This window comes from Oscarella lobularis, chromosome 8 (genome assembly GCF_947507565.1).
Source record: "Oscarella lobularis chromosome 8, ooOscLobu1.1, whole genome shotgun sequence".
In the NCBI taxonomy this organism is placed as follows: Eukaryota; Metazoa; Porifera; class Homoscleromorpha; order Homosclerophorida; family Oscarellidae; genus Oscarella; species Oscarella lobularis.
The window spans coordinates 3,328,554-3,343,003 of record NC_089182.1 but is presented as its reverse complement, the minus strand read 5'-3'; the positions used below and the strand labels follow the sequence as shown (position 1 = coordinate 3,343,003).

At 43.1% G+C, this 14,450-nt stretch overlaps 2 protein-coding genes across 3 annotated transcripts; both read right to left on the bottom strand.

Annotated features, from left to right (window-relative positions):
* Positions 1 to 52: 52 nt before the first annotated feature.
* Positions 53 to 6,438, bottom strand: LOC136189935 (uncharacterized). Its single transcript, XM_065977993.1, has 28 exons — positions 6,238 to 6,438; positions 5,639 to 6,115; positions 5,318 to 5,587; positions 5,133 to 5,267; positions 4,683 to 5,087; positions 4,297 to 4,626; positions 4,097 to 4,243; positions 3,755 to 4,048; positions 3,443 to 3,703; positions 3,282 to 3,390; positions 3,141 to 3,223; positions 2,809 to 3,087; positions 2,644 to 2,762; positions 2,508 to 2,598; positions 2,379 to 2,461; positions 2,293 to 2,329; positions 2,142 to 2,239; positions 1,964 to 2,089; positions 1,770 to 1,918; positions 1,585 to 1,720; positions 1,378 to 1,524; positions 1,230 to 1,329; positions 1,069 to 1,181; positions 872 to 1,006; positions 704 to 820; positions 493 to 644; positions 301 to 436; positions 53 to 241 (listed from the first exon to the last, which is right to left on the bottom strand). The coding sequence occupies exons 1-28, from the start codon at positions 6,335 to 6,337 to the stop codon at positions 167 to 169; spliced, it is 4,704 nt and encodes a 1,567-aa protein (XP_065834065.1). The 5' UTR covers positions 6,338 to 6,438; the 3' UTR covers positions 53 to 166.
* Positions 6,439 to 6,782: 344 nt separating this feature from the next.
* On the bottom strand, positions 6,783 to 14,339 carry LOC136189930 (receptor-type tyrosine-protein phosphatase S-like). 2 transcript variants are annotated; one of them, XM_065977983.1, is made up of 32 exons: positions 14,264 to 14,339; positions 14,103 to 14,156; positions 13,578 to 14,048; positions 13,237 to 13,527; positions 13,047 to 13,181; positions 12,596 to 12,994; positions 12,218 to 12,550; positions 12,017 to 12,166; positions 11,663 to 11,965; positions 11,359 to 11,613; positions 11,025 to 11,315; positions 10,643 to 10,966; positions 10,389 to 10,588; positions 10,012 to 10,340; positions 9,879 to 9,964; positions 9,561 to 9,830; positions 9,385 to 9,503; positions 9,251 to 9,341; positions 9,112 to 9,194; positions 9,022 to 9,058; positions 8,871 to 8,968; positions 8,696 to 8,821; positions 8,502 to 8,650; positions 8,319 to 8,454; positions 8,123 to 8,269; positions 7,968 to 8,067; positions 7,805 to 7,917; positions 7,620 to 7,754; positions 7,454 to 7,570; positions 7,244 to 7,395; positions 7,052 to 7,187; positions 6,783 to 6,997 (listed from the first exon to the last, which is right to left on the bottom strand). In XM_065977983.1, exons 3-32 carry the CDS (start codon positions 14,020 to 14,022, stop codon positions 6,923 to 6,925), a joined length of 5,625 nt encoding a protein of 1,874 aa, XP_065834055.1. In that variant the 5' UTR covers positions 14,023 to 14,048; positions 14,103 to 14,156; positions 14,264 to 14,339; the 3' UTR covers positions 6,783 to 6,922. The 2 variants fall into 2 exon arrangements, with proteins under 2 accessions (XP_065834055.1, XP_065834054.1); XM_065977982.1 differs by lacking the exon at positions 14,264 to 14,339 and having other exon boundaries at positions 14,103 to 14,253.
* Positions 14,340 to 14,450: the final 111 nt, after the last annotated feature.

Here is a 14,450-nt window from a genome sequence, read left to right as displayed (position 1 = left end):
GAAGTACAACTCGCAAAAACTTTCCAGACGGAGAGATTAGCCGCTAATCGACTGTGGAACATTTCGGAGAAATCTCATAGAACCCGGATGCTGTTCAAAATTATCTACGAAGCAAAGAAAAAACAACGAACGCAAAGTTACGTCAAAATTCTAACTAGAAACGCAGTCACTTGAAATTCGCATAGATGTCAAAGCCCTCGGTATAGTCAAGAATTGCCTTGTAGCAGAACTTATACTGATCCTGATATTAATTAATTAAATAATTACATAATCTTCGAATTATGGTCAGTGTACACTCACAACGCTCTGCACCATCCCAGGCCTTTTGATGCGCAACGATTTCACTTTATAGAATACATCGATCACATTCTCCACCTTCATTTCCTCAACCACGGATACGATAGTGCAGAATACACCAGAACGACCAATACCGTTGCTATGAGATCAGCAAGTCTTCTAAATAGACATCATTGACTCGCGTAGCAAACTTACTTGCAATGAACAGTGATGACATTGTTGCCGGTCGTTTGTTGCCACTTCTCAATTTGTGCCATCATTTCAAGAAGGTGAGTTGCTGACGTAGGGCACTCGTCATTTAGCCAGGCAGTGAAGTGAAACTGACAAACCGTCTTCATTTCAGAACCCTGTACAGTAGTATAGATACAGATAAGATAGGAAGAGGGGAAATGTTCTAGCAACAAACCTTGCTGACGTTTAGTTTTCTCACGACGTAAGAGTCAGAAGAATTTTGGCCATCAATTTCAACTTCATATGAACCGTAGCGAGCTTTCGTCTTTGGCCAATACTGATAGCACATTTCCTATATCAGGTAATATGAACTGATGCTTCTAATCGACTTTTTTCGATCGACCTTGTCGTCTTCAATCAGCTGAGTCAAGTTGACGATTGTATATGTATCCTGTTCCCATACCATTTGCCAAAAATCGTTCACGGTGTTTTCCAGCGGTCCCTGAGTCACTATAAAAGCGTCACGGCAACGATAGCCCTGATGAAGATAAAGAAAACTTTCGCATTTCTTTGCTAGACCAAAAATAAGCCTTTGCTTACATTGACGTAGCTTGCATTGATGTAGTTCGATCCAGCGGCCGCGTTCGCGTACGCAGCGTTACTGTCACCAGATACGGCTTCCTCCAAGCGCAAAACAACTCGTTCAGAATCGACTAGAGAGTACACATCAAATATCCGAGGAATATTTATATGGAAATTACGCGGAACAATGTCCAAATATCGATTTTTCTTCTGCACACGTGGATCGCGCCCGGTCATGCGCAGGGCTTTACTAACGTGAGCACTAGCCGTCTCCAAAACCTGAATAACGAGTACATACGCATAACATAGGAGAGGAGATATTCTTACACGGTACTGAAGCTCAAATCCACATCGACCTTTGCTGTCTTTCTCAGATAGCTTGGAAAAGGCAGAGCGGAGATTTTGCACCGGAATTTGAGTGTTGCCGCATAGGACGGCTTCAAGCAATGCAACGTATATGAAAGAGTATTGTGCCTGCAGCCGGAATCGTCCTTGGCTTATGCTTATAGCCACGAAAAACATTGGGTGTCTTACATTGCCTTGAACCATTTCTTGGCGTCGAGTTCTGAGAGACTTAACGGCACTGAAGACGTCAATTGGAAGCCCTTCGCTGATTTTTTCAAGCATCTGATCAATCACGATGAACGTGCCTGTACGTCCGACTCCAGCACTGACAAAGAAAAATAAAAGCAATGTCGAATTAATAAGTTAATGCATACCTGCAATGAACGACCATTGGTCCAGCATCCTTAGGAAGCTCTCTATTGACTCTCTTTATGAAGCTGAGCAGCCCCGTCGCGAATTTTGGAACACCGTGATCGGGCCAAGCAGTAAAATGATACAGTTTTACATTTCGCCCATCGGTTCCCTATTCAAATAATTATTCAAGCTTGAAAACAGTTCCTTTCCTAACCAAGAAAATCGTGATTGATTTGATGTCGTATTCCGCAAAAGAGTCAACACTGTCCAAAGTTATTCTAAATCCCCCAAAGTTCGTTGTCACCCCTTCGGAAAAAGGCCAGTACTGATAACATTTGATCTACGTTCAACTGTGAGTTTTCTATTGTTGCAATACTATACTTAGCAATTACCTTATTTCCTTCCGTCAAATGTGTAAGCATGACAATAGTTCTGACATTTTCATTCCAAATCATTCGCCACATATCTCCTGCGGTACCCTTGGTGGGCCCTATATGGAGTTCCTCTCCCTAACGTAAAATCAAGAGCATACGTGCCTACTACCTTGCGAGGCAATATATTTCTTTGGCTTGCGATGACCCTATGACACGTATTTAGGTCTCGTTTAATTGAAAATCAAAGTGACTCACGTCAACATAGGCAGCTGCAATATAATCGCATTTGAGTGGCTCCATACCGGGCACAGGCTTCAAAACAACTCGAGCATGATCATCTAAGGAAGTCAATAAAAGAAGAAGAACTTTGCGAGACGACTTTACAAGTCAGAATATTTTTGTAGCGATTTTTTGACAAATATGACGCAGCGGCGTGGGTAGTCAGTTCCATCCCCGCACTTGCTTTTCCCAACTCCTACAACACAGTGACATTGAGATTACACAACAGAAAAAAAACCACCTTGAATTCTTCAGCAAATCCAGATCCTTTTGACTCATTCATAGCAGTGACGTGATCCAGAAAATCATCCAAGTCCACCGCATTTGTTTTTGACTTTGTGCACGTCGATTTGGCAATTGCTAGAAATCAACTAAGAAATGAAAAAGAAATTTATCTTGATATTACTGAATCCTCCCAAATGACCCTCCTTGACTTCAACTGGCTTCACAATAAGCTCCACAGTTTCGTCAATATTCTGGCTGGACACTGTACAGCGATATGTACCCGAATCGCTACTACGAGCCGCTGTGATATGAAGATCTCCATTGGAAAGTTGCTGAAAACGCGTGTCTTTTCCTGGAAGGAATTCATCTCCTCGGAACCATTTAATCTCACAATTTCCGGCGGCAGCGTCATTTGACAAAAGAGCTGTACTTCCTTCGTACACTTCCACCAATAGGGAAGCTGCCAAACACACACAATCGTTTAATCAATTAATCAATCAGGATGAGAATTACTTGACGCTAAAGAGTCTTCGTCTTCGAAGTGATTCACTGATGACATTTTAACAGTCGACGCTTCAAAGTCTGTCTTGCGACGCCTGAACACGTATTAGAAGAATTGCACGCAGTTGCTGGCAGTGTCAACGCGACGCTCACCTGACTATGATAAAAGCAAGAACGATTCCCACTATGACCAGTATTATTAGGACAACTGTCACAGCTATTGCGGCAGCGTTGCCATTGCCTTTGCTACTAAATTGATGTTCTAAAAAGCGGGTTTTGCTAAAAGCACACAATTGGGGAAAAGCTCGGCATACTTTTGACGACAAGAACGAATTCGCCTGACATAGATGAATTCACTGAATTTCTCGCCTCGCATTTATACGCTCCGTTATCAGAGTAATTCAACTTTGAAAAGAGAAATTGTGACTCTGACCCCGCTTTTAATAATTGACCGTCTTTCCACCACGAGTAACGGTGAGACAAAGGATTTGCTTCGGCACTGCAATTTAGAATTATCCTCTTTCCTTTCACAAACTCCGTGGAATTTGCGATCACTTTGACATTTTGAGGAGGATCTTTGTAAAAGAAACACATGTAAGTTAACGCGAGAAACACGACAAACTTACAAGTGACATTGAGCGTTATTGCCGTCGATGAATTACTGAGACCGCGTACCCCACGAGCTTTGCAAGTGTAAAATGCGCTCGCTGTCTTTTTGACAGACGCAAATGTCAGCGTTCCTCGGTATTTTCCCGCTGTCAAATTGGCAGAAGTTGTTAGTGAAAGATCGGTCAATTTCAAGCCATTTTTGAACCACTCAAATTCAATAGGCGTCGCCAGTTGACTATATGCTTCACACTCTAGTTTAGCTTTCTGACCTTCTTGAGCAATTACCAAAGTGTCAACGGGAGTTGGAGAACCTTCAAAATGATGCGATTATTACATTCCGTTGCTTAGAATTTACGTACAGGGAATTCCAGTGTCACAGACTTCCATTGAGGATCCGATGCACGATTTTCCGCGATGTTTTCTCACTGAATCGTCGGATGTTCGAGATCTTCTTCCCACGCCACATTGTGCAGAACATACCGACCACTCGCTCCACCTACAATCAACTACAAACACACGCTTTAGAGAGTCAATCTGTTATGCTTAATTGCTGTTCCACCGTTGATCTTTAGGTTGAACACGAGACTTTTGTTTGTTTGATCGATCCACGTAAAGTGACAAGAGTAGTTTTGGTCACCTGACGGAGCCCTTCTTATATGTAGACTTGACAGATTATTCGTTTTAGATTGTTCAACATCAGACTTTGATGACAACGCAGGAATTGGGTTACCATTGTTGCCATATTTCCACTGAATGTTGAGCAGCGAATTGAAGTTCGTTGAATCTGGATTGACGCCGCACAGAAATGGAACGGAAAGCTCCTCGGCGTACGAGTAAACTTCTCCAGACGCAACAGAAGAATCATTGTAGAGAATGCCAACGTCAAGTGCTATTTTTATAAACAATTCAATGAATAGATGAATTGATTAGAGCCACATTTCTTACTGTAGTTCGCTCTCAATTCACACACGCTTAAATAATCTTGGCTTGAGAAGATATTCTGTACGTTAATGTATCGGCCCCAGATTGGAGGTGAACAAACAGTTCTTGTCCACGTTCCAGACGCTGAATTGCTTATTGGCTGACCGCACTTTAGATTATCATTGCCATTATTAGTCAAATTACTTCCTATTCGAACTACCGCGCCGTTTCCTCGGTTCAACCAAAATGACGCTTCAACGCCTGTAATCAAATAAACCGTCTTCAGATCAACTCGCAACCACGGAGAAGTTGACTCCAAAGTTGCAGCGCATAAATTTCCCATCAGTTTCCCATCTATGGCCAGTGATGCTGACAACGCTGACCCTCCTACAAACGTAGCCTTTGCATTTTTCATATTAATTCTCCCGCCTAAAAACGCTCAGGTAGCAAGAAGACTCGTCAGAAAACACTCACAATCTGTAGTCCAACACACTGCTGATGATTTCAAAGATGAGCAATCGTTCTTCCTGTACCGAGTGACAGTCCTCATCCGCTGTCCTTTTCCACATGATGATGAACACGCCGTCCACGAAGTTGCTCCACAACCAACTACAAACAAATAAAACAGTTTTCTTTCAATGACAGCGGCTTATCCTCACACTCTAAATTGACCGTTTTCGTTTTCTTGACGCCGTTTGCCATGTACACGCATTTGTAGTCGCCATTCAAAAGATCGGATTTCAGAGAATTTAGTCGCAATTGCTTGAATCCTGGTGAACCATTCGTTTGTTGAATTGCCGATTTCTTTGTTGAAACGTTTGTTCCATTCGGAAATTTCCACGTCGGACCAAAGTCTCCTTTAGGTGAACCGCATAGCGCAATCTTGCCAATTAATGAAGTACTCGCTTTCGTTATCATAACACCGTCATCTAAATTAGAACCCTGTTTTTAACGGTGGCGTGTTTAGACGTTTGCCGTACTTTCGTTCTCGTTGTAATACACTTCAACTTCACATACTTGCAGATACTCGCCAATGCTGCTTCCAGGAACTTGACGGCGAACGGTAACATATTGAATCCAACGAACAGGAGAGCAAGGAAAGCTGTTTAAAGTCGTTGGAGCTGTACCATTAGGAAATTTGGTGCCACATTTGTGATCTTTGGCTGGGTCGATACTTCCGCTCATAGCAGTCTTTCCCACGTAGATCTCAGACTCTGTTCCGTACTGTCCACGAGATAGCATTGCGACGTTGTTTACAGAGTAGAGACGACCCAGATCAATCGATAACCACAACAGACGAGTAGGGGCAAAAGCAGAAATGGCGCAATCTTTCCAGTTTTGCCCAAAATGACCATCCACTGCCTTAGCAAAAGAAGCTCCTCTTGATAGTCCTCCTTCCGTAGTTTGCCGAACGTTTTGAAATTTGAGTATTGCCTTATCCAGAGTCAATTTTGTCTCTAAACAGAAAACCATTTACTATAATATGGGTTTGTACAGAAGTGAAAATTTCGTACAGTACCGAACTAAATTTTCCAAGAGCCCAAACGAGTGAATTTGACATGCGAATTCCCCTACTTACCTCCAGTGACTTGATCAAGCCCAAGAATCGTCAATATCGTTGCCAGTTGCAACAGTAACGAAGGAAACCAAGCCACGACAGCGCTCGAACGTAGTTCCATAGTTCGCGAAGTCGGATGGTCACTGAAACAAGGCGAGAGGACGACGAACCGCAGCCAGACGAGCGTGAGACTTAGAACTCGCCCAAGCTTCCCGGACGGAGACAAGCTCTGAGAAATCAGCAACTAATCTTTGGATCCGTCGCGGCAACGCCTCAACCGATCTTTCATCCGATTCGACGCGTAACCGTAATCATTTTAATTCTCACGCGACGAGCGCATTCAAGGACGATCGAACTCGAAGGTGAACTGTCGAAGTCTACCTACCTCCAGAGACTTGAAAAAGTCCAAAAAACGCCACGATCCCTGCCAGTCTTAGCAGAAACAACAAGAGTAAGTCATAGTCAAGTAGAGGCAGCGTCTGATCAGCCGGAGAGCCCGATAGCAGCAGAAACACGACGAGAGACCAAAGTAAAACGCGCCGAAACTTTCCAGACAGAGATAGCCGCCTGTGCGCGTCTGTGAACATTTTCCGAAAAATCTCACGAAACCCGGATGCGGATCTACCTAGAAGCAAAGAAAACAACGAACGCGAAGCTGAGTAGACAGAAGAAAAAAGTTACGTCAAAATTCTAACTAGAAACGTCGTCACTTGAAATTCGAATAAATGTCAAAGCCATCGGTGTAGTCGAGAATTGCCTTGTAGCAGAACTTATACTGATCCTGATAATAATAATTAAATAATTAATCATTCAATTATAGTCAGTGTACACTCACAACGCTCTGCACCACCCCGGGCCTCTTGATGCGCAGAGACTTCACTTTGTAGAATACGTCAATCACATTCTCCATTTTCATTTCCTCAATCACAGAAGCAATAGCGCAGAACACACCAGAACGACCAATACCGTTGCTATGAGATCAGCAAGTCTTCTAGATAGACATCATTGACTCGCGTAGCAAACTTACTTGCAATGAACTGTGATGACATTGTTGCCTGTCGTTTGTTGCCACTTCTCAATTTGTGCCATCATTCTAAGTAGGTGAGTTGCTGATGTGGGACACTCTTCGTCTGACCAGGCAGTGAAGTGAAACTGACAAACCGTTTTCATTTCAGAACCCTATAGTACAGCAATTCCTAAGTGAGATGGAGAAGCAGTACGTTCTGAAGTAGCAAACCTTGCTGACGTTCAGTTTTCTCATGACGTAGGAATCAGAAGAACTTTGGCTATCGATTTCGACTTTGTATGAACCGTAGTGAGCTTTAGTTTTTGGCCAATATTGATAGCACATTTCCTATGTACCAAAGACTATAAATATTGGTAATCGACTTTTTTCGACCAACCTTGCCGTCTTCAATCAACTGAGTCAAGTTGACGATGGTAGTTGTATCCTGTTCCCACACCATTTGCCAAAAGTCATCCACGGTATTTTCCAACGGTCCCTGAGTCACTATAAAGGCATTTTGACGACGGTAGCCCTAATAAGAAGTTTAGTAATTCTTTGCTAGACCAAAAAACAATTGCTTACATTGATATAGCTTGCATTGATATAGTCGGCTTCAGGAGTAGCGTTTACGTACAAAGTGCTATTGTCACCAGATCCGGCTTCCTCTGGGCGTAAAACAACTCGTTCATCATCGACTGGAATTTATAAATCAATGTCGTAATTTTAGGAAGGCTATTGAATTTACGAGGAACGATGTCCAAATATCGGTTTTTCTTCCGCACACTTGGATGAAGGCCGGCTGTGCACAAAGCCTTACTAACCCGAGTACTATCCGTCTGCAAGACCTAAATAATGAGTACATATACACAAATGCATGCCTAGGAAAGAACTTTTTCTTACAAGATACTGACGCTCAAATCCAGATCGACCTTTGCCGTCTTTTTTAGATAGCTTGGAAAAGGCAGAGCGGAAACTTGGCACCGGAATTTGAGTGTTGCCGCATAAGACGGCTTCGAGCAGTGCAACGTGTATAAAGGCGTATTGTGCCTGAATATAGCCGGAGTCGTCGTTGGCGCATTGCTGAGTGGTGTCTTACCTCGCCTTGAACCATTTCTTGGCGTCGAGTTCTGAGAGATTTGACGGCTCTGAAGACGTCAATTGGAAGCCCTTCGTTGATTCTTTCAAGCATCTGATCAATAACGATGAACGTGCCCGTACGTCCGACTCCAGCACTGGCAAAAAGAAGATAAAAGCAAAGTCGAATTAAGTTAATGCATACCTGCAATGAACGACTATTGGCCCAGCATCCTTAGGAAGCTCCCTGTTGACTCTCTTTATGAAGCTGAGCAGCCCCGTCGCGAATTTTGGAACACCGTGATCGGGCCAAGCAGTAAAGTGATACAGCTTTACAACTCGCGTCTCTTGTTCCTATTCAATGCATCAGTAAAAAGCTTGTGAATATTTCTTACTAACCAAGACGATCGTGATTGATTTGATGTCGTACTCCGCAAACTCATCAACATTGTCTAAATTTATTCTAAACCCTTCAAAGTTTTTTGTCTCCCCAGCGGCGAAAGGCCAGTACTGATAACATTTCATCTGCACTTAACAGTGACTTTTTTTCATTACTGCACTTGCTATGTATCACCTTATTTCCCTCAGTCAAGCGCGTAAGCATAACAATAGTTCTGACATTTTCACTCCAAATCATTCGCCACATATCTCCTGCGGTACTCTTGGTAGGCCCTACATACAGTTGCTCCCTCTCTCTAACGCTAAAAAATGGACAGACTAATTACCCTGTGAAGCGATGTATTTTTCTGGAATGCGATGGCCCTATGACACGTATTCAGGTATCTCGTCTTCAACTGACGATCAACACGACTCACGTCAACGTAAGCAGCTGCAATGTAATCACATTTGAGCGGCTCCGTACCGGGCACAGCTTTCAAAATAACCCGCGCATGATCATCTGCAGAAGTAAACGATAGAACAAAAGAATTAACAGCGCCAAGAGAACAACTTTACAAGTCAAAATATTTCTGTAACGGTTTTTTGACGAATTTGACGCAGCAACGTTGGTAGTCAGTTCCATCCCCGCACTTGCTTTTTCCAACTCCTACAACACAGTGATAAGATTATAAAACACAAAAACTTCCGACCTTAAATTCCTCAACAAATCCGGACCCTTTTGACTCATTCATAGCAGTAACGTGATCAATAAAGTCGTCCAAGGGCACCGCGTATGTTTTTGACTCTGTGGACGTTGTTTTGTCAATTTCTAAAAAATAACGTCGAGGCTGAAGAAATACGAGATCCAGCTTCATCTTGTTATTACCAAATTTGCCCAACTCCTCTTCCTTGACTTCAACTGGCTTTACAATAAGCTCAACGGTCTGTTCATCGCTGGAAGCAGCCCTACGGTAAGTACCGGAATCGCTACTACGAACCGCCGTGATCTGAAGATCCCCATCGGAAAGTTGCTGAAAACGCGTGTCTTTTCCTGGAAGACACATCTCTCCTCGATACCACCCGATTTCATAACTTTCAGTGACATTGCTAGACAAAAGAGCTGTACTGCCTTCGTACACCTCCACCAATAAGGAAGCTACCAAAAACAGATATATTAGTACCAAGAGAGTAACTGTTCTCTTACCAGAGGTAGGGTCTTCATCTTTAAAGTGTTTCATTGAGGACATTTCGACAGTGACAGCTTCTCGCTTCTCCTTTTGACGGCGACGTCTTAAAAAGTTTGTTATGCAGCTCTACGTACTCCGCACAATGCTTACTTGACTATGATAACAGCAAGAATGATTCCCGCTACGATTAGCAATATGACGACTCCAGCCACGGCAACTGTAGTGACAGTGTTGCTATCAGCGCCATCACTAGCTTCTGCTGTGGCAACCGTAGTGTCAGTTTTGCTATCAGCGTCGCTACTAGCCTCCTTTGTTGCAACTGTAGTGACAAAGCTGCTACCAACGCCGTCATTAGCTTCCGTTGTAACAACTGTAGTGCCAGTGTTGCTGGTAGCGCCGTCAGTAGCCTCCTCAGTTGAAATGTTTCTAATAATTATGATACTTTTGCATGGCCCGGGAGAAATCGTGACAGCGCAAACCTAAACAAAACGCACATTTCAGAAACACCATTCACAATTTATACGCACTGAAATGTTGTATCTGATAGACTCGTCAAGACCAGTTAGTTTCGCCGAAAGAGTCGTGTTTTGTTGAGTGACGTTATAAGAATCCTTCCCTTCGACCTGATAAATCAAGATGTACTCTCTAATAATTCCGTTAGGATATTTGGGAGGGCTCCACGTTATGGTCTCTAAAGTGGACGACAATGACAAAGGAGCAGATGGAGCTGAACACATGGCTGTTAAAGTATAAATAAATAAATAAATAAATGAAATCGTACCTGCTTCGGCTGTTTGTACGGACGTCTCGTTGCTTCTCTTCCCTTCAAGATTATCCCCGTCACTTTTTCTGACGTTCACAGCCGCCACTTGAACAGAGTATCGAGTAAAAGGAAAGAGGCCGATTAGATTTGCAGTCGTATTTGCCCCCGACACTGAAGTAATATTTTTGTGAACTGCCGTTTCTCGTTTAACTCTTGATGAAGAGCGATAGTATACATTATACTTTGAAATTATTCCGCGTGAATTGATAGGCGGCGACCAGGAAACGGCAATACTGTAAGAATCCAAGGAAACAGCATTCACGTTTTCTGGAGGCCCAGGCTCTACAAAGAAGAAAGGACAATAGTACATGACTATAATACGAGTGTGAACGCCACGTGCCTCCTTCAACTGTCTGCACTTTGATTGTGCTGCTGTTTGGCCCGTATCCATGCTCGTTTCCCGCACTCACTTTGAATTCATACTTCTTAAATGGAATCAAATCTGAGACCTCGATTGGTGGTAAAACTTTTGTAACAACTTTCGACGACCAAGTCTCCAAACCAGGGACTCTGTAGAATACCCTGTAGTTAGTAACAGGGGCGTTTCCGTCGATGAGACACTGAACAGTCAAAGCCACGTCTGAGCCAATAGGACTTTTACCTGACAAAATGGTACACTCTTCCGGAGGTCCTAAAAAGCCTAGTCAACATAACGATCAACAAGAATAGCATACCGTCAACAATAAGAAGAAATTTGCTGGACGCAGACGAACCAAGTGAATTGCTCACTGTGCAAGTGTACGTACCGTTGTCAGAGTAGTTTAAGCTTAAAAAGAACAACTGTGACGATTGCCTTGGTAACTGGGCGCCGTTTTTCTGCCACAAATATTGAGGAGGAGGATTGGCTTTGGCACTGCATTTCAGATGTAGACGTCGTCCTTTCACAAACGTTTCCGAATCCGCTGTTATGTTAATATTATAGGGAGCATCTTCAATCAAAAATATATCAATAATCATAGAGAAACATAAGTGGCTTACACGTGACATCAAGCGTCATTTCCGCCGATGGTGCACTGAGACCGTATTTCCCACGAGCTTTGCACGTGTATGATGATGTTGCATCCGATATTTTGACAGATGAAAATGTCAAACTCCCTCGGTATTTTCCGTTTGTCAAAGGGGCAGATGAACTAGAAAGTGTCGTTACATTCATCCCGTCTTTGAACCACTCAAATTTGATGATAGGCATCAACAGTCCGTTCTGTTGTGCTACCTCACACTCTAACGTCGCTTGCTGTCCTTCTTTAATAATGACTTTACTGAGAACAGGATTAGGAGCACCTTGAAAATGAGAGTGCTAACTAAGTCAAGTTGAGGCCCTTCCTCTCTTACAAGGAACATTTGTCGAGTTACAGGCTTCTATTGAGGATCCGTTACACTTTTTTCCCTGATGTTTTCTTACAGAATTGTTAGGTGTTCGGTGTCTTGTTTTCACACCACATGATCCAGAACACACTGACCACTCTTTCCACGTACAATTGACTAGAAACATACGCTTAAAATCTAGAGCGCACAAATATACTGGCTGTTCACCGTTAATATGTAGGTTGAACACTAGAGTTGTCTTTGTGTGACCAATTGAGTTAAAATGACACGAGTACTTTTCATCACGCGACGGAACTTTCTTTATATGTAGACTAGTCAGATTCCTTACTTTAGAGTGTCCAACATCCGTATCTGATGAAAACGTAGGAATTAAGCTATCATCGCCGAAATATCTCCATTTAATGCTGAGCCATGAATTGAAGTTGGTTGGATCTGGATTGACGCCGCACAAAACTGGAAACGGAAGCTCCTGCCCGGCGTACGCGTAAATTGCTCCATTTTCAACAGAAGAATCATTGTAGAAAATGCTCACGTCCAGTTCTAATAACGTACATTGAACATATTAATTATTGCATAATTTCTTACTGTAGTTCGCTCTCAATTCACACACGCCTAAATAACTTCCTGTTTCTGACGTCTTTCGTACGTTAATGTATCGTCCCCAGAGAGGAGGTGAACATACAGTTTTAGTCCACGTTCCAGACGCTGAATTGCTAATTGGCTGACCACACTGCGGATTGACATTGCCATCATTGGTCAAATTACTTCCGACTCGCACTACAGCGCCGTTTCCTTGTCTGTCCCAAAATGACGCTTCAACGCTTGTAATTAAATAAGCGGTCTTCAAATCGACTCGTAACCACGGAGAAGTTGACGCAAGAGTTGTAGCGCATGAACTGATGTTGCCATCAATTGCTTGTGAGGCGGATAGTCTTGAGAATGGCCCATGAGTAGCAACTGCATTTTTCATATCAATTCTGCCACCTACATAAACGCTTAAACCAACGCCTGAACAAGACAATGCAAAGGCGCTTACAAACTGCTGTCCAACAGTCTTTTGATGACTTCAAAGATAAGCAATTGCTACCACCGTTCACAGTAATAATCCTCGTCTGTTTTCCTCTTCCACATGATGGAGAACACGTTGACCATGAACCCAGTTGACAACCAACTAAAGAATACATGCACTTAAAATTGACTACACATATGCTGTGTTGTTTTCCTACTGGCAAAAACGATATTAACTGTTATCGCTTTCACAGCGTCGTTGGCAATGTATTCGCATTTGTAGTCGCCATTTTGCACTATAAAATTGGGAGAATTTAGAATCAGTTTTTTTTGCCCAGGTTTATTATAATTTTTTTGTTGAATTTTTGCGGAGTTGTGCGTTGAAACATTTGTTCCATTAGGAAACTTCCATGTTGGGCCAAAATCCCCTTTGGATGAACCACACATTGCAATCTCACTAACGGTTGTAATAGGAAAACTAGTAAGATTTTTTATGATAACGCCGTCATCTAAATGAGAAATTACTCTTAACGGCGTTGCGCTCAGACGTTTGCCGTACCTTCGTTCTCATTGTAATACACTTCAACTTCACAGACTTGAAGATAGTAGTCATTTTTGGTTCCTGTACCAGTAGCAACATGACGGCGAATGGTAACATATTGAACCCAATGGATAGAAGAGCAAGAAAAACCAGTCAAAATGTTCGGGTTAGTCGAACTACTAGGGCATTTATGATCTTTGATTGGATCAATACTTCCGTTCGTATGGATAGCGCTCTTTCCCACGTAGATCTCAGACTCTTTTCCGTAATTATCGCGAGATAGCATTTTGACATTGCTTACGGAGTAGAGATGACCCAGGTCAATAGTCAACCACACGAGACGAGAAGGGGAGCGATCAGAATTGGCGCAATCTGTCAACTCTTGCCCCATATGACCATCCACTGCCTTTGCGTAGGAAGTATCTCCCTCAGATGTTGCCAGACCGACGCTAAAATTCAGCATTTTTGCATCCAGACTCACTTCCTTCTCTAAACCCGTATGCGTACACCACTATTGCAGATGTGAAAAGTTCTTCCTCTCACCTCCACAGACTTGATCAAGCCGAAAAATCACCAGTGTCGTTGCCAGTCTCAGCACTAACGAAAGAAACCAAGTCATTACAACGCTCGAACGTAGTTCCGTAGTCCGCGGAGTCGGGTGGTCGTAGAACGAGGCGAGAGGACAAAGAGAGTGTAGCACTCGCCCAAACTTCCGGGACGGAGAGATTAGTGGCTAATCTCTCGATCCGTCGCGACGACGCCTCAAGGTGAACTGTGCGGGGCCTCTCAACCGATCCCTTCAGATAGGCCATGGTTATCCGGGGATCCGAAAGAGGCGCGCGTAAAGAAATAATCAATGATCATCACTAAAAACCACTGTGTTAGTCTAAC

Bases quoted from the DNA above. Each gene is read 5' to 3' on its own strand.
- LOC136189935 (XM_065977993.1), bottom strand. From the start codon at position 6,337: ATGGAACTACGTTCGAGCGCTGTCGTGGCTTGGTTTCCTTCGTTACTG. The intron at 1,525-1,584 runs GTAAGACACCCA...TTCCGGCTGCAG, and splicing joins AAGAAATGGTTCAAGGCAAT to GCACAATACTCTTTCATATA. The intron at 645-703 runs GTTTGTTGCTAG...ACTACTGTACAG, and splicing joins GAAAACTAAACGTCAGCAAG to GGTTCTGAAATGAAGACGGT.
- LOC136189930 (XM_065977982.1), bottom strand. From the start codon at position 14,178: ATGACTTGGTTTCTTTCGTTAGTGCTGAGACTGGCAACGACACTGGTG. The intron at 7,188-7,243 runs GTAAGTTTGCTA...CTGATCTCATAG, and splicing joins GTCATCACAGTTCATTGCAA to CAACGGTATTGGTCGTTCTG. The intron at 6,998-7,051 runs GTGAGTGTACAC...TATTATTATCAG, and splicing joins CCGGGGTGGTGCAGAGCGTT to GATCAGTATAAGTTCTGCTA.